The sequence below is a fragment of the Salvelinus namaycush genome, chromosome 6, assembly GCF_016432855.1.
Source record: "Salvelinus namaycush isolate Seneca chromosome 6, SaNama_1.0, whole genome shotgun sequence".
In the NCBI taxonomy this organism is placed as follows: domain Eukaryota; kingdom Metazoa; phylum Chordata; class Actinopteri; order Salmoniformes; family Salmonidae; genus Salvelinus; species Salvelinus namaycush.
In genome coordinates, this window is record NC_052312.1 from 30,289,830 (window position 1) to 30,314,405 (window position 24,576).

The 24,576-nt window shown below is 41.4% G+C and overlaps 1 protein-coding gene across 2 annotated transcripts; it reads right to left on the reverse strand.

Moving 5' to 3' along the window:
• Positions 1–409: 409 nt before the first annotated feature.
• Positions 410–24,481, reverse strand: LOC120049847 (ATP-dependent DNA helicase Q1-like). Of its 2 annotated transcripts, XM_038996304.1 has the most exons (15): positions 24,382–24,481; positions 22,351–22,416; positions 21,406–21,627; positions 12,326–12,505; positions 8,170–8,276; positions 7,870–8,068; positions 7,451–7,617; positions 7,194–7,275; positions 6,808–7,074; positions 6,401–6,539; positions 6,182–6,273; positions 5,792–6,008; positions 5,330–5,459; positions 4,181–4,303; positions 2,171–2,278 (listed from the first exon to the last, which is right to left on the reverse strand). In XM_038996304.1, exons 2-14 carry the CDS (start codon positions 22,370–22,372, stop codon positions 4,208–4,210), a joined length of 1,920 nt encoding a protein of 639 aa, XP_038852232.1. In that variant the 5' UTR covers positions 22,373–22,416; positions 24,382–24,481; the 3' UTR covers positions 2,171–2,278; positions 4,181–4,207. The 2 variants fall into 2 exon arrangements, with proteins under 2 accessions (XP_038852231.1, XP_038852232.1); XM_038996303.1 differs by lacking the exon at positions 4,181–4,303 and having other exon boundaries at positions 410–2,278.
• Between the last annotated feature and the right edge of the window lie 95 nt (positions 24,482–24,576).

Consider the following 24,576-nt stretch of genomic DNA (forward strand, 5'->3'; position numbering starts at 1 on the left):
CCGGTCCATCGAGCTTTCATCCAACCAATCAATTCATCCCCGACTACCTCTGGAAACAGTCCGGAAAATCTGATCACAATTCAGTTATTTTAATCGTCTAAAAATGTGGAAAATATTAGGACCTGTGTTAGCACCAGGTATAAACGGGGCTCTTGACTGAATCCTGCAGGGCTAAGAACAGATTTGCGTATCAATATCAAGCCCCAAGTTAACATTGTTTACAAGCCAAGGGTTATTATGATTCATCTGCTGTACACTGTAAAATAAAAATCTGGGGTGAATTGAACCAAAATATACTTAATAAAAATCAATGCAAGTCATTTTACCAAACAAGTTAAGAATAAATCCAACTCAATGTTGCATGAAATGTAAGTATATTTTGAGGATAACCAAAGAGTTTATTTACTTAAATTTAATATTTTAAATTATTGCAACAACTTGCCACGTGGCTGTTTTTAGAGGATTGTGGGTAATTAAACATTTGTAGACTTTTTTACACAGTGTTGTGTACATGTTTGAAGAAAGAAAAGTATATTTATTAGGATTAAGCAGCTTGTTGTGCCATGAGGTGTAATGGATCATGATGAACGGATATCAAAACAGTCAGACAAATTGACTTAATGGTGAGACCACACATTTCCACCATCAGCACCCTAAATGACAAATCCAGCACATTGTAATGCTTGCAATTCTACCTCCAGTTACTGCAGGTAGATTGGGCACTTAACAATGCCTGCCAAAGTAAATCTCATTCATATTACAGCTATTCTTATTTCCCTGGGCTGTGTACATTTGAATAACTTATTGAAGTGTTTTTATTCAAAAACAAAAGGCAATTGTATCTACTCAATAATATTGTGTAAATTGATGCCTTAATTTGTTTACGCAGATTCATCACATTTTTTACAGCGTATGTAGATTCAATATTATTGTTAATTGAATTATTTTCCTGGTAAGTGCTCTTACTGTGTTTTTGGGGGGTTAGTGGAACTCAAAAGGAATTATTAGAAAATATACCAGAATAGGATGCATAAAAACTAACTTTACAACCAAAAGATAGAAATGTTTCATGTGAACATTTCAATTTTAAATCAATGTTTATTAATGATAGCTAAATATTATACTGTGCTCCACAAATGTGAATGGACCTTCTCAAAGCTGCAGTATTATAAAACGTATTCGAGCGAATCAAATTCACTAGCGTGCACATTGTGGCTGTTAGATTAGGGAATGCTCGAATATTTTTAAAAAAAAAGTTACAAATAATACATTGTGAAAACATTCTTCAGTTCAACAAACCTTTCAGTTCATGTGTGGTAGTTTATCCAAAACAAACCAGCTCTTCATTCTTTATCTTAGGCTAACCAGTGGTATTGATCCAACAGTAAAATATTACAATCTCAAACTAACTTGGATGGGTATATTCTCTCAGTCAAAGCCATTCCAGAAAAATAGAACAGGTGTTACAAAAAAAGTAGACTTGTCTGCCCCAGGGCTCTAGCTCTGGCAACGTAAGACCTGAAAAAGAGAGATACAGTAGTGTCCACATCTGAACGTCAACTGTCCCAGGGAAGGTCAATCGTTATCTTTGCATGAGTTTCCTTCTGGAGCTGACTCTGTTCCACAGGTTGCGTGCTGTCCGGGCGATGGTTGAGCCACGGGGGAGGTGCAGGCTCTTTAGTGGCTCTCTGATACAGGCCAGCACCCCTGGGTCTGAGCACCCCTGATTCTGCAAGTACTCATGGGAAATGTCGTTTATCTGCCTCAGCTGTTTGCTGTAGTAGTTCCTCAGGTCACAGAGCTCCTCCACTGCAGCCTCGGAGATGATGGAGACCTGGGAGGGAGAGTTGACCAATGCTGGCCTCTGGTGTTCAGAGTCTGTAACCGCAGCTTCTGAGGGAGCTAGGACTGCAGCAAGAGCAGCAGTACAGGGTTTCCTTCGCTTCTTTTGGGGGGTTGTTGATTTAGGTTTAGAATTTCGTTTTAATGGCGGTAATGGGGATTCGCTGTCATTAACTTTCTCTATAATATTGATCTCTACGTCTACTTCAATGGCAGTGGGCTGGGCAGCAGTAGGGTCATTCTGGTCCTCCCGTGTTTGGCTTTCTGTCTGGTCATGGTCCTTGTCTTGTTTCCTGGCCAGATTCTGCTGCTCTTTATGCATCTTGATCAGTTTGTTGCGTCTGGGAGGGGGAGTGCTGCTGTCGTCGGGGGCAACGGGAGGAGGGGACTGGGAGGTCACCACCACCTCTTTAGCTCCACCAGCTAATTGGTCCTCCTGTGGGAGACAAAAGGAAGTGTCAGTGACCCTTGACTGAAGAACCCATCATAAATCGAAGATGGTTGACTTGGGACTGGGCATGCTGTTATACAGAACCATGTTAGTGAACCCCAATGTTAGTGTAGCATAGCGTGAGATAGTGAAAGCATGCTTCATAATGAATCTACAGCCATGTGTGTAGACATTGACAGGACATACACACAGCGCTGAGTTACGACACAAACAATGAAAGCTGTAACAATGGTTGAGTGTTTACAGAAATACAGTACCAGTCAAAAGTTGAGACACACCGACTCATTCAAGGGTTTTTCTTTATTTTTACTATTTTCTACATTGTAGATTAATAGTGAAGACAACCTATGAAATAACACACATGGAATCATGTACTGTAGTAACCTTGGATGACAGCTTTGCACACTCTTGGCATTCTCTCAACCAGCTTCATGAGGAATGCTTTTCCTATAGTCTTGAAGGAGTTCCCACATATGCTGAGCACTTGTTAGCTGCTTTTCCTTCACTCTACGGTCCAACTCATACCAAACCATGTCAATTGGGTTGAGGTCGGATGATTGTGGAGGCCAGGTCATCTGATGCAGCACTCCATCACTCTCCTCCTTGGTCAAATAGCCCTTACACAACCTAGAGGTGTGTTTTGGGTCATTGTCCTGTTGAAAAACAAATGATAGTCCTACTAAGCGCAAACCAGATGGGATGGCGTATTGCTGCAGAAAGCTGTGGTAGCCATGCTGGTTAAGTGTGCCTTGAATTCTAAATGAATCACTGACAGTGTAACCAGCAAAGCACCCCCACACCACCAACATTTTTCAAAGGGGGAACCACACATGCGATGTTCATCAGTTCACCTACTCTGCGTCTCACAAAGACACGGCGGTTTGGACTCATCGGACCAAAGGACAGATTTCCACCAGTCTAATGTCCATTGCTCGTGTTTCTTGGCCCAAGCAAGTCTCTTCTTCGTACTGGTGTCCTTTAATAGTGGTTCCTTTGCAGCATTTCGACCATGAAGGCCTGAGTCGCGCAGCCTCCTCTGAACAGTTGATGTTGAGATGTGTCTGTTACTTGAACTCTGAAACATTTATTTGGGCTGCAATCTGAGGTGCAGTTAACTCTAATGAACTTATCCTCTGCAGCAGAGGTAACTCTGGGGCTTCCTTTCCTGTAGCGGTCCTCATGAGAGCCAGTTTCATCATAGCGCTTGATTGTTTTTGCGACTGCACTTGAAGAAAGTTTCCGCATTGACTGACCTTCATGTCTTAAAGTAATGATGGACTGTCGTTTCTCTTTGCGTATTTGAGCTGTTCTTGACATAATATGGACTTGGTCTTTTACCAAATAGGGCTGTTATGTATACCAACCCTACCTTGTCACAACACAACTGATCGGCTCAAACACATTAAGGAAAGAAATTCCACAAATTAACTTTTGACAAGGCACAGCTGTTAATTGAAATGCATTCCAGGTGACTACCTCATGAAGCTGGTTGAGAGAATGCCAAGCATGTGCAAAGCTGTCATCAAGACAAAGGGTGGTTACTTTGAAGAATCTCAAATATAAAATATATTTTGATTTAACACTTTTTTGGTTACTACATGATTCCATGTGTTATTTCATAGTTTTGATGTCTTCACTATTATTCTACAATGTAGAAAATAGTAAAAAATAAAGAAAAACCCTGGAATGAGTAGGTGTGTCCAAACTTTTGACTGATACTGTATGACATCATGCATATTTAATTATTTTAGGAATAATTATGCATTCTGTAAGGATATCATTCAGGACCAAACATTACATATGTCTTTAACCTAATTGACATATACATGGTTGCCCAGTGCCATGCCATAGATGCAGTGGGTTGAATAGAGAATCAGGGAACTGTACTTTTTCTTTGGTATCTTCAGGGGGGCACTAGAGGTCTTTCTTGACTTTCTTCCTGACAGAGGAGTTTGTAGCATTGTCACCAGATCTCTTTCCTTCTTTGGTCTTTACCTGGGACACTTTTACCTGTAGGTCATCAACAACAGCTTTAACCTGCCTGTCTCTCTCACACACACACACACACACCTAAGCTAGGTGTGGGTAATAACGTAAGCAGAGAAGAGTTTAAGAAGTGACATGAGAACCAGAAACATGAATCATTCCCATATGAAGGTGTTAGGATTGATTGTTATCAACCATTACCGGCACCTTGGTCACATTTAGCAAATATCAACATGGATTAGATAAGATCTCAGCAACACCCAGAACCACAGCTGTTGTACTGCACTTGGAGCCCTGATATCTGCGCCTGTCTGGTATTACGCAACACTACATTGTTTAGAAAACCTACAGCATTAGAACTACAGTGAAATCTGTGTTTTGTTTACAGTAAGTGTGCTAATGACAATCAAGGGTGATCAAGGGTGATGGTGGTAAGAATGATTCTACTCAATATTTAAAATCATAATTAACATTGATAAAAGGGAAATGCTCTGATTTTGTTGGTGATTGAATAATACAATCAATCAAAATGACGAAGAAACAAAATCCAGATCTTTATCCGATGGCCTGAAAGGAAAAGAAACTGACAACATAGTTCACTTACCTGCAGGTAAGTAGACAAGTAAACAATAGAGGTATTCAGAGCAGATACAGAGAAGACAAAAACAGATTGAAAGAGCATAGAAGATGGGGCAAAGACATACAAGGAGAAGAGGATTGAGACAGTGAGAAATAGGTTGAGTAAAGTACTACTTTAAACGGGGAAATAATTACGTTACACTGAAACATTTCAGTCAGAAGTGCAGAAGGAGAAATAGAAAAATTAAATGTGATGAAAAGATAAGACATCCCAGGATGATGTATTCAGACAAAAGTGGCTTCCTAGCCTTAGTCTGCACGGACTAGAAAAAATTACCAAAAAAAAGTTATTACCGGGTAGTCAACTATCATATCGATTCCATGCAGATGGAGGAGGCCACTTTAGTCTATTGAGATGCACCCAAAGGCTTTCCTGAATGATTTCTGTACCGTTTGCTGTGTAGTACTGACCGTGTTTGCTTCCAGGCCTGTCCTCCTCGTCTTCATGGTGATGGAGTGACTCTGGTTCTTCAGCATTGGGGCCTTACGACCCAGCTTCAGGTAGAAGTAGGTGGTGTACGGAGTGAAACTGAAGTCTTCACTGTGGAGAGAATTTTAAAAAGGGGGTAAACAAAGATCAACATTCTAAAAGCAACCAGCTGTGTACTAGTACAAGTCCATTATGACCTGCTCACAATTCTCTCCAACCTCCACTCTTGACAACCCTATTTGTCCTTAGTCAATACCTGGTTTAAGACAAGGATGTGTTCTTTAGGGAGGTACTGCCTGAAATGAAAACACATTTTTTATGCGAAAGTTTTTCCTATGATGTGCCCCACTGAACATGCCCTAGGTCATAGGCCTACCTGAGGTAGCCCTGCAGCAGTAAGCATATTGAACTGGAAAAGGGTTTAAAGTTAAGTCAGTCAGTACCTGAGATATCCCTGTAGCAATAGGCTTGTGATGATGGCCTCCACCTCCAGGCGAGACAGGGTGGTGGTCTGGATCATCTTCCTGCGTTTGGCCGGACCCTTCCCCATCCACGCCTCGGTCACCTTCAGGGGGGTCAGCTTCTCGTCCAAAGAGCCCGCCAGCTCCAAAATCTGGACCACATCTTTAGCATGCTGCGTGATGTCCACCGTGATGTAGTCTGGATGGAAACACAGGTATACTAGGTATGAAGACTCAACATATATTATGCTAGCTCTTTCAATTAGATGGGAGAGTAACTCATATGCCCAATTCCAAATCTACCCATATGCCCCTAGCATGCCATGTATGTTCGATTTGAAAAGTGGTATGTTCACCATATTGTACTCATACCATTGCCACGGCGACAGACATCACACATCTTGTTGCATCCTTCATTGTCCCAAACCTCATCAAAGTGAACAGCGATCACTGAGCGCCGACACCTTAAAACAATAGAGATACACACGTACTGTACCCTTGAGATCCTCAAACAGCTATCTACACAACTGAAATTGTCACAAGTAATCTAGTGATGTCAATGAGAGCGTTGTGATTGGTCCAGCTCAGTACCTGTCTATGTTCTGACAGTAGTCGACCATGGTCAGCAGCTTCTGTTGTCCTACATTCTCCATGACAACCATGGTGCTGATCCTGAAGATGTCGTTGAAGCCAAAGTACACAATGCAGTCAGCCGGCTTATCGTCTCTGCCTGGAGGAATGGAGAGAAGACCATGTTAATGATAAGGGAAAAATAAGTTAGGAGTTAAGAGGAAAAGAGTTTAAAAACAAACTGGCTGCGGTCGAAGTAGAAGTGCAATTGGAAAATCAGAGGGGGGAAAAAAATACTTTAAAAATGTAGAAATAGTATTCCTCTTTTTCTGAAGTCAAGGGATCAGGTGTTGTTCCTAAATTATCAAATTTTTGAGTGGGGAGATTTTTTTAATTCTTTTTTTATAATAAAAAAAAAAGTTGTCTACCTGCTCGTCCGCTCTCCTGATAGTAGTTCTCTATGGACTTGCTGATGGTGTGATGGATGACAAATCTGACGTCAGGCTTGTCAATCCCCATCCCGAACGCCACAGTAGCTACCACCACCTGGATCTTGTTGTTGGCCCATTTGCGGTGAACCCGTGACTTGTCCTCTGGATTCATGTTAGCGTGGTATGGATATGCATTGATGCCTTTCTTCTGTAGGTCTGCCGACACAGTCTCTGCATCCTTCTGGGAAAACACGTACACTATCCCTGCCAAAAGCAGAAGCATAATACCTCAAGTCTGGATAACAAGCTGCTGATGTTTGTCACATTTCGAAAATGTGACAAACTGAATTTTGAACTATTCTTCGTTTTTCCTTTCAAAGTACCTGACTGGTCCTTATATCTCTCCTTGATCAGTGCTGAGATGTCACTGATTGAATCATCACTGTTTGGGTCTTTAAGAAGTACCTGAGAGATACAAAAACAGTACAGATCCTCAATACTTCAGTGCAGAAACACAGCGGGAATCTTAACAAGCATCCCCTTTAGTAAAACAAGTGTGTGTATTTTTAAAGGTCAAAAGAACAACAGGTGTTTGCCAAGCAGGTGGCGGCCAGGTGTGTATGGTTGCCATGACGCCCACCTCGTAGTAGAGGTTGGTGCGGTTGAAGGAGGCAGTGAGTGTGACTGGCTCAGGGACACACAGGATCTTTTGACAGTCCTTTAGAACACTGCTGGTTGCTGTGGCCGTCAGCCCTAGCAACGGAACCTTTGGGAATTGCCTCTTCAGGATCCCCAGGAGCTTGTAGTCTGGCGGGAGAGGAGGGGTAGAATGAAGCAATCTATTGGGCATGCATTCTAAGTGGTATGCATAGAGATACATTGAAGTGTTCTGTTTAATTATATGGGGATATCCTTGTTTGGGTATTGTAATGTAAAACAGAGTTATTAGAATTTTACTTTGAGTGATTTGTTGGAGTAGCCCTTTACCTTCCACAACAAAGTAAGGAGAATAATAAAAAGTAAATAGCCAATATACAGTACAGTTGTACGGTCTCTCACCAGGTCTGAAGTCGTGTCCCCACTGGCTGCAGCAGTGCACCTCGTCCACAGCAATATGGCTAAGCCTTCCTGCGTTGTAGGCCTTCTCCAGCCTCGACATCAGCAGCTTGCTCTTCGCTATCTTCTCTGGAGTCACATACAGCAGCTTGAAAAGCGATTTGGTGTCCGTCATCCCCGCTAGGACCATTTTAGCATGTTCCTGAGGTACATAGCAGAAGTCTAATAAAACACAAATCCTAAAAAGGTATAATCAATACCAGCCAAGTATCAATAATATGTCGCAAATGTGTTGGTTATTACCTTACTGCTGGATGCGTTGAGAGACACGGCTTCAACGTCAATGGACTTTAAGTACATGAGCTGATCCTCCATCAGAGAAACTAGAGGACTTACGACCAGAGTGAAACCTGGAGGCACACAAACGCACGTTAAAATAACACTGCAGTGAGTAATGGCTGCAACCATCTGCGATCAGAGCTTTAAAGTCAGACCAATTTAGTCGCATATGTGACCAAATATTTTGCTGTGCGACCAGGAGTTTTATTTTGGGAGCACAGTGCGCCTAGGGGAAAAAACCTCCCTGATAATAATAGTTGTATTAAAGGCTGTACCGTTGTTTCCAAATTCCCTAGAGAAAAAGGGAGCGCAGATTCGTTAGCATCATGGTTGCTCCATTACTACAGCGAAAATGGCTTACTTCTAGAACAACCAGGTCAAAAGATCTGACCCATATTACCAGTGCAACATTTTTACTTTCCTATAGCGGATCACCGGGACCGCATTTTACATTCATGAACCACGTCATGGGCCGTTCTAAAGCTATTTGCGTGTCGTTAACCATTTGTTTACCTCATTGGCTAGCTAGCTAACACCCTGGTAACTTCACCAGTATATCCAAACATCTGGAGGCACAGAAAGGAAGAGAGCTTTTTTCAGGAGAGCAATGAATGAATGACCATCTCCTACATGTCATCACAAACCTGACGTTCTTAAAAGACAGTGTATAATTTTAAAATGTAATGCATCTCAATTGGAAAATAGTGCTTTTACACAATTTAGAAAACTAATATTCCCCAAATTACTTTGTAATTCCAATGACAGATATTCGTATCAACATTTTAGCTTTTATAATAAACAAATGTCTTTACAGTGGTACATATTAGTTTCTAGGGCATACCATGTGGTTCAAAAGTAAGTCAAAATCATTTAGGCTGTATCTCAATCATAAAAAAAAAATCGTATTTGCTGGTGCTCCTAACTTTAAGTGCAACCAAGGAAAATGTTTAATTTAGAGCCCTGTCTGCAGTACGTGTTTGCACAGCACACACGTCATGACTGTCCTGTGAGGATCACAATAGGTCAGCTCAGCAATGGCTGACAATAACCAGACCCTCTCCCACCCGCAAAGGGGGGGGGGGGGTTGACACCTCGTCGTAAATTTAAGCAGGAGAGAAGTCTCTCTCTACCCTTCAGTATCAACCAAAATAATGACTTTGTTCGCAGACACTTGGGGAATGGTCAGTGGGTAGATGTAGAAAACGAATGTCATATTGTGATGTTATTAAAAACTGTATGGACCAAATACTGTAACTTGGAAAGGATACCCCTTTATCTGTCAAGTTTCCCTCCAATACGTTGTGGGAATTATATACAGATAATATGAAAGTATTTTTGTTGAGATCGGAATGTGATTTTAGGAGTTGTCATAGAACGTCTAATCATATCCTTTGCACATTAAGTAGCCACGCCCCGAGGGAGGTCAAAGAGCTTGTCAGCATGACGGAATACCCCTTTTTACCAAGAGTGCATAAAGGCTTGGAAGAGGAGTCAACCTTTAGACCAGGAAACGTGAGGCGGAGAGCTACATGTTTGAAATGGTTGACCAGGACACCGCCAATCTGCACCTGCGTGTGTAAAGTGATTTGAAACTTTGACCATCTACCCGAGGTGGAGAGAGAACTCCCCTCCCAGACAGAAACTGGTACAGCAAAGAGGAAGTTCTGAGGAAACACCCCATGGAGACTGGACAACTAAGAAGGACATTGTGACCTCCGGGGGACAATCAGAGCATGTACAAGTTGCCCACAGGAAAGGCCCACCCAACCCTTTCCAAGAAGGCTTGGTTCAGACACGAGATAAACAACGAACAATGGCATTTCACACAAATACATTCATGATTTCTTACTCCAAACAGGAGGCGGTTCGTGAGCAAACTATATGATTAACGTTGCTGTGAGAATCGTTCTGAAATGTCTCGACGATAAGTGTGCCTTTTTCCTCTCCGTCTCTACCACTCTCCATCTATGTAGTAACAAGCCGTCACATCTTGTCAGCCCACTAGGGACCTTTGTCTCATGTACAGTTGAAGTCAGAAGTTTACATACACTTAGGTTGGAATCAATAAAACTTGTTTTTCAACCACTCCAAAAATTTCTTGTTAACAAACTATAGTTTTAGCAAGACAATTAGGACATCTACTTTGTGCATGACACAAGTAATTTTTCAAACAATTGTTTACAGACAGATTATTTCACTGTATCACAATTCCAGTGGGTCAGAAGTTTACATACACAAAGTTGACTGTGCCTTTAAAACAGCTTGGAAAATTCCAGAAAATGTTATGGCTTTAGAAGCTTCTGATAGGCTAATTTACATAATTTGAGTCAATTGAAGGTGTACCTGTGGATTTATTTCAAGGCCTACCTTCAAACTCAGTGCCTCTTTGCTTGACATCATGGGAAAAATCGAAAGAAATCAGCCAAGACCTCATAAGAAAATGTGTACAAGTCTGGTTCATCCTTGGGAGCAATTTCCAAATGCCTGAAGGTACCACATTCTTCTGTACAAACAATAGTACGCAAGTATAAACACCATGGGACCAAGCAGCCGTCATACCGCTCAGGAAAGGGACGCGTTCTGTCTCCTAGAGATGAATATACTTGTGCGAAAAGTGCAAATCAATCCCAGAACAACAGCAAAGGACCTTGTGAAGATGCTGGAGGAAACAGGTACAAAGCATCTATATCCACAGTAAAACGAGTCCTATATCGACATAACCTGAAAGACCGCTCAGCAAAGAAGCCACTGCTCCAAAATCTCCATAAGAAAGCCAGACTACTGTTTGCAACTGCACATGGGGACAAAGATCGTACTTTTTGGAGAAATGTCCTCTGGTCTGATGAAACAAAAATAGAACTGTTTGGCCATAATGACCATTGTTATGTTTGTAGGAAAAAGGTGGACGCTTGCAAGCCGAAGAACACCATCCCAACCGTGAAGCACGGGGGTGGCAGCATCATGTTGTGGGAGGGCTTTCCTGCAGGAGGGACTGGTGGACTTCACAAAATAGATGGCATCATGAGGGAGGAAAAGTATGTGGATATATTGAAGCAACATCTCAAGACATCAGTCAGGAAGTTAAAGCTTGGTCGCAAATGGGTCTTCCAACTGAACAATGACCCCAAGCATATTTCCAAAGTTGTGGCAAAGTGGCTTAAGGACAACAAAGTCAAGGTATTGGAGTGGTCATCACAAAGCCCTGACCTCAATCCTATAGAATATTTGTGGGCAGAACTGAAAAAGCGTGTGCGAGCAAGGAGGCTTAGTTACACCAGCTCTGTCAGGGGGAATGGGACAAAATTCACCCAACTTATTGTGGGAAGCTTGTGGAAGGCTACCCAAAACGTTTGACCCAAGATAAACAATTTAAAGGCAATGCTACCAAATACTAATTGAGTGTATGTAAACTTCTGACCCACTGGGAATGTGATGAAAGAAATAAAAGCTGAAATAATTCATTCTCTCTACTATTATTCTGACATTTCACATTCTTACAATAAAGTGGTGATCCTAATTGACCTAAAACAGGGAATTTTTACTAGGATTAAATGTCAGGGATTGTGAAAAACTGAGTTTAAATGCATTTGGCTAAGGTGTATGTAAACTTCCGACTTCAACAGTAAGTGTGTGTGTATTCTGCGTTATTATTTAGTTAGCTAGTAAATAAATGATTCAACCAATTTGTGTAGTACTGTGTAGTAGTGAATAACTGGGGTTTTTGCAGATCCAAGAAGGTTACGATCGTTCAGAATGAGTATTTGATAAGAGGTAGTGATTAACAAGATGTTTGTTTATCGATGTTATAGGTAAAGACCTTATAGAGTTTAATTTGGGAGATGGTAACTCTGTAAACAACTTCTTCCGTGGTGCCCCAAAACCTAATGAGTTAATTGTTACATTATTAATTTAAAATCGGGTAACAAGTAAACAAACATAGTTAGTGGATTAAATAAATAATGAAAGTAAAAAGTCACAACACACAATTATTCAATGAACTGTAACATTAGGCTTTTCAGTATATGCACGTCACCTGGTGTGTATGTGTGTGTGTGTGTCTGTATCTATATACGCATAAGTGAATTTTGTGTGTGTGCGCGTTTGTGCATTCTCCCCTTACCCTCAGAGCAGACTGCAGGTAGCTGATAGCAGAGGCTTTTCCCTCGTCCAGTGGGCATCACTAGGAAGAGGTCTTTACCAGACATACTAAGGTTGATGGCCTTCAGCTGTAGAGGACGAAACTTAGAGAGCTGGAACGCATCCTTCAGATTCTGCTCCAGTTCTGTAGACCACGAGAAATCTAGGTTTGGAAAGAAAACATTCAAGCATGTCAAAATACAGTACAGCAATATATTCAGCCTTCAAGATTATAGCCTACCTAATAAAATAGCACTTTGGACACAACCTACATATTTATTGCTCAATTCAGCTCTTTGAAAGATAACCTATCTTATTGGATGTGAACATATCAGACCTGAGTTAAAATACATGTGTATTTGATTATTTGTTATTGAAAAATGTATTTTCTATGTATTTGTGCATTTTCAAATAAATGTGCCCAGAATCAACTACTTCTATTGGAAGTACTTTAATTTCCTATAAATAGCCATATATTTGAAAATATTTTCAAATACTTTTTCTAAATACCTTATTTAAATGAATGGGAGTGTATTTGAGTCAATGTATGAGTGTTGTCAAATACATACCAATATTCAACTTCTTGTCTTTTCAAAAAATAAAATATCTGAATACCTACTTAGAAATGTATGTGAAAGTAGTTGAGATTTTTTTAAATGGTATTTGAACCCAGGTCTGGAACACATTACACACACAGCAGTGTGGTTGTGCTTCTAAATTAATTTAACTAACAAACAAACATACATATACATACAGTGGGAGAACAAGTATTTGATACACTGCCGATTTTGCAGGTTTTCCTACTTACAAAGCATGTAGAGGTCTGTAATTTTTATCATAGGTACACTTCAACTGTGAGAGACGGAATCTAAAACAAAAATCCAGAAAATCACATTGTATGATTTTTAAGTAATTAATTTGCATTTTATTGCATGACATAAGTATTTGATACATCAGAAAAGCAGAACTTAATATTTGGTACAGAAACCTTTGTTTGCAATTACAGAGATCATACGTTTCCTGTAGTTCTTGACCAGGTTTGCACACACTGCAGCAGGGATTTTGGCCCACTCCTCCATACAGACCTTCAGGTTTCGGGGCTGTCGCTGGGCAATACGGACTTTCAGCTCCCTCCAAAGATTTTCTATTGGGTTCAGGTCTGGAGACTGGCTAGGCCACTCCAGGACCTTGAGATGCTTCTTACGGAGCCACTCCTTAGTTGCCCTGGCTGTGTGTTTCGGGTCGTTGTCATGCTGGAAGAGCCAGCCACGACCCATCTTCAATGCTCTTACTGAGGGAAGGAGGTTGTTGGCCAAGATCTCGCGATACATGGCCCCATCCATCCTCCCCTCAATACGGTGCAGTCGTCCTGTCCCCTTTGCAGAAAAGCATCCCCAAAGAATTATGTTTCCACCTCCATGCTTCACGGTTGGGATGGTGTTCTTGGGGTTGTACTCATCCTTCTTCTTCCTCCAAACACGGTGAGTGGAGTTTAGACCAAAAAGCTCTATTTTTGTCTCATCAGACCACATGACCTTCTCCCATTCCTCCTCTGGATCATCCAGATGGTCATTGGCAAACTTCAGACGGGCCTGGACATGCGCTGGCTTGAGCAGGGGGACCTTGCGTGCGCTGCAAGATTTTAATCCATGACGGCGTAGTGTGTTACTAATGGTTTTCTTTGAGACTGTGGTCCCAGCTCTCTTCAGGTCATTGACCAGGTCCTGCCGTGTAGTTCTGGGCTGATCCCTCACCTTCCTCATGATCATTGATGCCCCACGAGGTGAGATCTTGCATGGAGCCCCAGACCGAGGGTGATTGACCGTCATCTTGAACTTCTTCCATTTTCTAATAATTGCGCCAACAGTTGTTGCCTTCTCACCAAGCTGCTTGCCTATTGTCCTGTAGCCCATCCCAGCCTTGTGCAGGTCTACAATTTTATCCCTGATGTCCTTACACATCTCCCTGGTCTTGGCCATTGTGGAGAGGTTGGAGTCTGTTTGATTGAGTGTGTGGACAGGTGTCTTTTATACATGTAACGAGTTCAAACAGGTGCAGTTAATACAGGTAATGAGTGGAGAACAGGAGGGCTTCTTAAAGAAAAACTAACAGGTCTGTGAGAGCCGGAATTCTTACTGGTTGGTAGGTGATCAAATACTTATGTCATGCAATAAAATGCAAATTAATTACTTAAAAATCATACAATGTGATTTTCTGGATTTTTGTTTTAGATTCAGTCTCTCACAGTTGAAGTGTACCTATGATAAAAATTACAGACCTCTACATGCTTTGTAAGTAGAAAATCGGCAGTGTATCAAATACTTGTTCTCCCCACTGTATATATACACAGTCGGCCAAAAGTTTTGATTATGACAAATATTAATTTCCACAAAGATTGCTGCTTCAGTGTCTTTAGATATTTTTGTCAGATGTTACTATGGAATACTGAAGTATAATTACAAGCATTTCATAAGTGTCAAAGGCTTTTATTGACAATTACATGAAGTTGATGCAAAGAGTCAATATTTGCCGTGTTGACCGTTCTTTTTCAAGACCTCCGCAATCCACACTGGCATGCTGTCAATTAACTTCTGGGCCACATCCTGACTGATGGCAGCCCATTCTTGCATAATCAATGCTTAGAGTTTGTCAGAATTTGTGGGTTTTTGTTTGTCCACCCGCCTCTTGAGGATTGACCACAAGTTCTCAATGGGATTAAGATCTGGGGAGTTTCCTGGCCATGGACCCAAAATATTAGTGTTTCGTTCCCCGAGCCACTTAGTTATCACTTTTGCCTTATGGCAAGGTGCTCCATCATGCTAGAAAAGGCATTGTTCATCACAAAACTGTTCCTGGATGGTTGGGAGAAGTTGCTCTCGGAGGATGTGTTGGTACCATTCTTTATTCATGGCTGTGTTCTTAGGCAAAATTGTGAGTGAGCCCACTCCCTTGGCTGAGAAGCAACCCCACACATGAATGGTCTCAGGATACTTTACTGCTGGCATGACACAGGACTGATGTTAGTGCTCACCTTGTCTTCTCCGGACAAGTTTTTTTCCGGATGCCCCAAACAATCGGAAAGGGGATTCATCAGAGAAAATGACTTTACCCCAGTCCAATCCCTGTACCTTTTGCAGAATATCAGTCTGTCCTTGATTTTTTTCCTGGAGAGAAGTGGCTTCTTTGCTGCCCTTCTTGACACCAGGCCATCCTCCAAAAGTCTTCGCCTCACTGTGCGTACAGATGCACTCACACCTGCCTGCTGCCATTCCTGAGCAAGCTCTGTATTGGTGGTGCCCCGATCCCGCAGCTTAATCAACTTTAGGGGACAGTCCTGGCGCTTGCTGGACTTTCTTGGGCGCCCGGAAGCCTTCGTCACAACAATGGAACTGCTCTCCTTGAAGTTCTTGATGATCCGATAAATGGTTGATTTAGGTGCAATCTTACTAGCAGAAATATCCTTGCCTGTGAAGCCCTTGTTGTGCAAAGCAATGATGACGGCATGTGTTTCCTTGCAGGTAACCATGGTTAACAGAGGAAGAACAATGATTCCAAGCAGCACCCTCCTTTTGAAGCTTCCAGTCTGTTATTCAAACTCAATCAGCATGACAAAGTGATCTCCAGCATTGTTCTCGTCAATACTCACACCTGTGTTAACGAAAGAATCACTGACATGATGTCAGCTGGTCCTTTTGGGGCAGGGCTGAAATCCAGTGGAAATGTTTTTTGGGGATTCAGTTAATTTGCATGGCAAAGAGGGACTTTGCAATTAATTGCAATTCATCTGATCACTCTTCATAACATTCTGGAGTATATGCAAATTGCCATCATAAAAACTGAGGCAGCAGACTGTGAAAATGAATGTGTGTGTCATTGTCAAAACTTTCGGCCACGACTGTACATATATATGTACAGTTGATGTCGGAAGTTTACATACACATTAGCCAAATACATTTAAACTCAGTTTGACAATTCCTGACATTTAATCCTAGTAAAAATTCCCTTTCTTCGGTCAGTTAGGATCACCACTTTATTTTAAGAATGTGAAATGTCAGAATAATAGTAGAGAGAATGATTTATTTCAGCTTTTATTTCTTTCATCACATTCCCAGTGGGTCACAAGTTTACATACACTCAATTAGTATTTGGTAGCATTGCCTTTAAATTGTTTATCTTGGGTCAAACGTTTTGGGTAGCCTTCCACAAGCTTCCCACAATAAGTTGGGTGAATTTTGTCCCATTCCTCCTGACAGAGCTGGTGTAACTAAGCCTCCTTGCTCGCACACGCTTTTCAGTTCTGCCCACAAATGTTCTATAGGATTGAGGTCAGGGCTTTGTGATGGCCACTCCAATACCTTGACTTTGTTGTCCTTAAGCCATTTTGCCACAACTTTGGAAGTATGCTTGGGGTCATTGTCCATTTTGAAGACCCATTTGTGACAAAGCTTTAACTTCCTGACTGATGTCTTGAGATGTTGCTTCAATATATCCACATACTTTTCCTCCCTCATGATGCCATCTATTTTGTGAAGTCCACCAGTCCCTCCTGCAGCAAAGCCCCCCCCACAACATGATGCTGCCATCCCCGTGCTTCACGGTTTGGATGGTGTTCTTCGGCTTGCAGGCCTCCCCCTTTTTCCTACAAACATAATGATGGTCATTATGGTCAAACAGTTCAATTTTTGTTTCATCAGACCAGAGGACATTTCTCCAAAAAGTACGATCTTTGTCCCCATTTGCAGTTGCAAACCGTAGTCTGGGTTTTTTAATGGCGGTTTTCTTCTTTGCTGAGCGGCCTTTCAGGTTATGTCGGTATAGGACTCGTTTTACTGTGGATATAGATACTTTGTACCCGTTTCCTCCAGCATCTTCACAAGGTCCTTTGCTGTTGTTCTGGGATTGATTTGCACTTTTCGCACCAAAGTACGATTATCTCTAGGAGACAGAACACGTCTCCTTCCTGAGCCGTATGACGGCCGCGTGGTCCCATTTATACTTGCGTACTATTGTTTGTAAAGATTAACGTGGGACCTTCAGGTGTTTGGAAATTGCTCCCAAGGACGAACCAGACTTGTGGAGGTCTACAATTTTTTTTCCTGAGGTCTTGGCTGATTTCTTCTGATTTTCCCATGTCGTCAAGCAAAGAGGCACTGAGTTTGAAGGTAGTCCTTGAAATACATCCACAGGTACACCTCCAATTGACTCAAATTATGTCAATTAGCCTATCAGATGCTTCTAAAGCCATGACATTTTCTGGAATTTCCCAAGCTGTTTAAAGGCACAGTAACTTTGTATGTAAACTTCTGACCCACTGGAATTGTGATACAGTGAATTATAAGTGAAATAATCTGTCTGTAAACAATTGTTGGAAAAATTACTTGTGTCATGCACAAAGTAGATGTCCTAACCAACTTGCCAACACTATAGTTTGTTAACAAGAAATTTGTGGAGTGGTTGAAAATGAGTTTTAACGACTCCAACCTAAGTGTATGTAAACTTCTGACTTCAACTGTACATAAGACAAAAACATATTTCCCCCAGTGATAATATATACCCCAATTTAGGTGAAGTCTCCTCTCTAAACATTACATCTTCTTTATTGCTAGGCGTTAAGTGATACGGGCAATAAACTGTTTCTTCTCCCCTAATGTGGCCTGATCTGACCTCGACACCCTTCCTCACTAATCCACAGCTCTCCACCCTTATCAGTGCCTGCCAACATGTGATCGTCTTCCCTGCACTCAGTACATTCTAAGCTTAATAATTGCATCCACCATATACATTCCTCTCAGTGACTTTCAATGTGGCACCATCATAGGATGCCACTTTTCTAACAAGTCAGTTCATCAAATTTCTGCCCTGCTTAGTGGTGCCCCGGTCAACTGTAAGTGCTGTTATTGTGAAGTGGAAACATCTAGGAGCAACAACGGCTCAGCCACGTAGTGGTAGGCCACACAAGCTCACAGAATGGTACCCCCCTCATTAATGCTCTTGTGGCTGAATGGAAGCAAGTCCCCACAGCAATGTTCCAACATCTAGTGGAAAGCCTTCCCAGAAGAGTGGAGGCTGATATGTCAGCAAAAGGGGAACCAACTCCATATAAATGCCCATGATTTTGGAATGAGATGTTCGACGAGCAGGTGTCCACATACTTTTGGTCATGCGCACAGTACTAAATAGAGCCATGGCAACTGATGCAAGTAGTAGAATCAGATTTAAAAGACAGATAAAATACACCTTATGGAAGAGCAGGGACTGTAAAGAGACACATGGATGTTGTATTGTAAATATGTGAGAGTGGAGTAGTGGCCTGAGGGAACAAACTAAATGTATTGGGTAAAGTGTTATGAAATGTAATGTAATATTTTAAATTCTATATAACTGCCTTAATGTTGCTGGACACCAGAAAGAGTAGCTGGTGCCTTGGCAGGAGCGAATGGGGGATCCTTAATAAATACACAAATGTAATGTGTGTGTGTGAGAGATATCACACACACACACTACTGTTCAAAAGTTTGGGGTCACTTAGAATGTCCTTGTTTTTAAAAGAAAAGCACATTTTTGGTCCATTAAAATAACATCAAATTGATCAGAAATACAGTGTAGACACTGTTAATGTTGTAAATTACTATTGTAGCTGGAAACAGCTGATTATTAATGGAATATCTACATAGGTGTACTGAGGACCATTATCAGCAACCATCACTCCAGTGTTAAAAAGGGCACGTTGTGTTAGCTAATCCAAGTTTATCATTTTAAAAGGCTAATTGATCAGTAGAAAACCCTTTTGCAATTATGTTAGCACAGCTGAAAACTGTTGTTCTGATTAAAGAAGCAATAAACCTGGCCTTCTTTAGACTAGTTGAGTATCTGGAGCATCAACATTTGTGGGTTCGATTACAGGCTCAAAATGGCCAGAAACAAAGACCTTTCTTCTGAAACTCGTCAGTCTATTCTTGTTCTGAGAAATGAAGGCTATTCCATGCGAGAAATTGCCGAGAAACTGAAGATCACGTACAACGCTGTGTACTATTCCCTTCACAGAACAGTGCAAACTGGCTCTAACCAGAATTAGAAAGAGGAGTGGGAGGCCCCGATGCACAACTGAGCAAGAGGACAAGTACATCAGAGTGTCTAGTTTGAGAAACTGACACCTCACAAGTCCTCAACTGACAGCTTCATTAAATAGTACCCGCAAAACACCAGTCTCAACGTCAACAGTGAAGAGGCGACTATGGGATGCTGGCTTTCTAGGCAGAGTTCCCCTGTCCAGTGTCTGTGATCTTTTGCCCATCTTAAGCTTTTCTTTTTATTGGCCAGTCTGAGATATGGCTTTTTCTTTGCAACTCTTTGAACACAGGAGTGATGGTTGATGATAATGGGCCTCTGTACGCCTATGTAGATATTCCATTTTAAAAAATCTGCCGTTTCCAGCTACAATAGTAATTTACAACATTAACAATGTCTACACTGTATTTCTGATCAATTTGATGTTATTTTAAATGGAACAAAAAAATAGCTATTCTTTCAAAAACAAGGACATTTCTAAGTGACCCTAAACTTTTGAATGGTTGTATACACACACACACTGTACAAAACATTAGGAACACCTGCTCTTTCCATGACATACACTAGGGATGTTAAGGTTACTCAGTTAGCCAATGCTTCTCGGTCTATAGGTTAATTAGCATAATTTGGTGGAATTAAATTGGCACGTATATTTTCGTTAGTCGTCATACATTTTATTTATCACACGTGCACAGCATACAGAGCCTAGTTTGAGGAGCAGAATAGCCTACCACCTGTCAGAAAGAGTTGCACCTCAAAAAGCCTGTAGGCTACTGGAGTGAAACCTGCTTTTGTAAACCCAGTCATTGCGCAACAAATAATTCTAAATGCAATCATTTTGGTGGCCACAATTAAAAAAGGAGCTATTTTTATTTCTCAATCAACTCATAAAGCGTGCCTCCCATTCGGATGCATACTTTAGGCTATAGCATGCCAACCACTGACTATCAGCGCATCACCCACCACTTTGCAATGTGAGCTTGAGGCAGATAATTGTTTGAAAGCTGAACATTTTACTTTTCTTCGCATTAGTTGCGTACTTTAGAACAGTGTTTTCCGCTAATTGCATTTGGGCAAATGTTTGAAAATGTGGTTTTATTAGCTGCTTCATTACAGGAGTTGCATGTTAAATCGCCTTTTGACTGTAAAACAATAGGCTGGTTATTGTTGCATGTTTCCATTTAGCTCTTAATGAAAAGTGTCCAGTCCTTGTATGCATGCATAGTATCAGATAGGAAGAGGCGACGAAGCAAGAGGTTTCACTCTCGCCAAAATCTGTCCAAAATTGATATGGGGTTATTTTGGGCCTAAACTTGTCGCCTGCCTCCCCGCCTTGGGACGACTCCCATTGTTAGGGCGGAAACACAAGTATCTCATCATTATATACAGATCTCTGATTGTATTTTCTGTCGGTCACGTTATTTTACTGTTTGGATTTTTTATTAGTTTGTCAACCGGTTAATGAGGGTCAGTTAGCCGGCAGCAAAATTGACCAAAATTTGCATCCATAACATAGACTGACCAGGTGAATCCAAGGAAAACGCTATCATCTCTTATTGATGTCACTTGTTAAATCCACTTCAAACATTGTAGATGAAGGGGAGTAGACAGGTTAAAGAAGGATTTTTAAACCTTGAGACAATTGAGGCATGGATAGTGTATGTGTGCCATTCAGAGGGTGAATGTTAGTAGATGCCAGGCACACCGGTTTGAGTGTGTCAAGAAATGCAACGCTGCTGGGTTTTTCACACTCAAGTTTCCCGTGTGTATCAAGATTGGTCCACCAACCAAAGGGCATTCAGAAAACTTGACAACATTCGCCAGCATCCCTGTTGAATGCTTTAGACACCTTACAGAGTCCATGCCCTGACAATTTGAGGCTGTTCTGAGGGCAAAAGTGCAACTCAATATTAGGAAGGTGTTCTTAATGTTTTCTACACTCAGTGTATATTGTACGCATGTGCCACATCCTATACATTATAGCCTCTACTATACCATCATTCTCATAGCGCAGCAGCTCCTGCTTGGTCATTGCAGGTCCAGATCCAGAGCCTGAGGAGGATCCAGAGGGCTGGGCGGAGTCACATGCCTCCTCCAGCTTGCGGAGCAGCCGTTTCCTCCTGGAGGTCAGGCTAGCCTGCTTCTCCAGCAGCTCAGCTATCTGCAGCTCTACCACCTCCAGCTCTGCCTCCACAGAGTCCAGCTCTGCCTGCACATCTGGGGAGGAGAATATTAACAAAAAAATAAAACCATAATTATTTAACAAAGATTTTTTTATATGCTTACGACAGAGCAATAATGTAACACACATGCCCCTCTGGTAGGGAGGAGAACAACATGCTAATCATCATTTTATCTTTTAATAACTTTTTCCATCAACTGCAGTCAAAGTTCTCTACGGTATCTAGGCCCTACATATAAATAATATAGAATATGCATTGAACACACATGCGCAAAGACAAGAGTGGTACCATGAATCAGAAACGGAAAACAGCAAGCGCACCTCTCTTTTAAATGCTGTGCTAAATCCTTGTAGATAAACACCGTAAATATATGTTTGCCAGGGCCTAAAATCAATCCATTTCAAAGTTTGGCACAATCTGCCCTGGTTAGCCTTCCTCTGGGACCAATGTCATGTGATCCTACACAAGGAGACTATCAAGTCTGACACCTCCAAGTCACTAACGACCTATGTTTCACAGGTAGGGCGCTAATGATGTCAGACACATCAGTCTCTCACAGTCACCACTACACCCCCTGGGGGAGGACAGAGTAGCACCTGTCCCTGTGGACTCAGCTGCTCAGCTCAGTTCTCAAAAACAATAACATATCCAATACCTTGGATGATGAGATCCAAGCTCAGCTCTGTCTGTTTCTCTGTGGGGTTTGTACCATACTTTTGAGAAAGGGGGATAGAAATGTGAGATCACAGTCACTTACCATTGGCACTGTCACTGTCCATTTCCAAGGCAAATCTGCAATCAACCACCTTGCAGACTTATCACTCTGTTGAATAAGAGGGAAAAATGTCAGTGTTATGCAATGTAGCTAGCAAGATAGTGCCTTCAGAAAGAATTCCCACCCCTTAATTTTTCCTGATTTTGTTGTGTTACAGGCAGCCTGAATTTAAAATGGATTAAAATGAGATTGGGTGTCACTGGCCTAAACACAATACCCTAGAATGACAAAGTGGAATTATGTTTTTAGAAATGTTTACAAATTAAAAGCTGAAATGTCTTGTCAATAAGTATTCAAACCCTTTGCAACGGCAAGCCTAAATAAGTTCAGAAGTAAAAATGTGTTTATCAAGTCACATGGACACTGTGTGCAATTATAGTGTTTAACATGATCTTTTGAATGACTACCTCATCTCTGTACCCCACACAAACAATTATCTGTAAGGTCCCTGCAGTCGAGGAGTGAAATTCAAAAACAGATTCAACCCCAAAGACCAGGGAGGTTTTCCAATGCCTCTCAAAGAAGGGCACCTATCAGTAGATGGTCTCATCTGCTTCGTTCCTCTGTGCACCTTCCCATTTACACCACAGATCTGCATATAATGATGAGATGCACATCTCCGCCCTAACAATGGGAGTCATTGTCCCAAAAGCGGGAAGGCAGTACACAAGATTAGGTCCAAAATAAGCCCATACAAACACATTGGCCTTATTTTTTGACAGATTTTAGCGAAAGTCAAACCTCTCGCTTCGTCTCTTCCTCTATGGTTTACCTCTCACGCCAACAAAGTTGAGAGATCACATCTTCCTCTCTGACAAGCGGTTTCAACTCACTATTTGCATTTGAGGTTTGGTCCAGCAGAATAAGACATCTGGACACAAAAACACATTGAGACATCTTTAGAAGATCCCCAAAATCTATTTTAACCCTACAGTAGATATTACAGTATTTTGTGTAGATATTTGACAAAAAATGACAATTCAAATCCATTTTAATCTCACCTTGTAACACAACAAAATGTGGAAAAGGTCAAGGGGTGTTAATACTTTCTGAAGGCACAGAGAACGCATAGCCCCTCGTTGATTATCCCTTACGTATGCAATGTTATTTACATGTTATTTACAGTGCCTTCAGAAAGTATAACGAGTCCCGGGTTGAATATCCCTTTTATACCATGGCTATAATTTAACACATTTTCCGCTAGAAATGTGTTCAACATTCACTGAAGTAGCTAGCAAGCTTACAAGCAATAAGGCCCGAAAATATGTGGTATATGGCCAATATACCACGGCTAAAGGCTGTTCTTAAGCATGACTAAGGTATGTTCTTACCACAGCACGACGCAACGCGGAGTAGCCTTGGTATATTGGCCATATACCACATCTTTTCGGGCCTTATTGCTTAAATAATGCACAGTATATTTGCACGCTAGAATTCAATGCCATCACAAACCCCCGAGGAGCCTTATTCCTATTATAAACTAGTTAGTTACCAATGTAATTAGAGTAGAAAAACTAAATGGGTTGTCATACCCGTGGTATATGGTCTGATATACCATATACCATGCATAAAATACACTTTGAATCTATCCATACATGGACAAGCTGTTTCCTTGAGCTTTGACAAGCAGGCCGGAATGTAAACATTTATTGTGTAAAGTAAACAGACATGTGTGTGAACCGGGAAAGTCCTCTTCCTCCATGTGGCTTTACTCTTTGTCTTATAATTTTCTTCATCACATTAGATAGCTAGCCAATGATAGTTAGATAGCTAATAGATTACCAATAATCAACCACCCTAGCAGTACGTTAACAAGCCTCCATCGGGAATCAGCCACCTGCTCCAAACAACTAACGTTAATGTTAGCCAACCTAGCTGACCAGCTAGCAAATTATACTTCAACTTTTTGACAGCTACATATTTGGCTAGCCATTAATGATACTAACGTGTGTAACGAAATTATGGAAAAGGAAGGAAAGAGAAATTGAAAGAACAAAGCAAAGCAACACTCACCGTTGACCATTCACTCGCCCCACTTCTTGAGTTTGCACTGTTTATTTGCACTCCCGTTTTTCTTGATGGTTGCTAGACAGCTCCCGCCAGTGAAAAAAAATAATGTTGTGGAGACCAATCAAATTGCGGTTGCTTTCACTTTCTCCACGGTATGGGGTACATTCAACAAACAAACTGCAATCAATGCTGAATCAA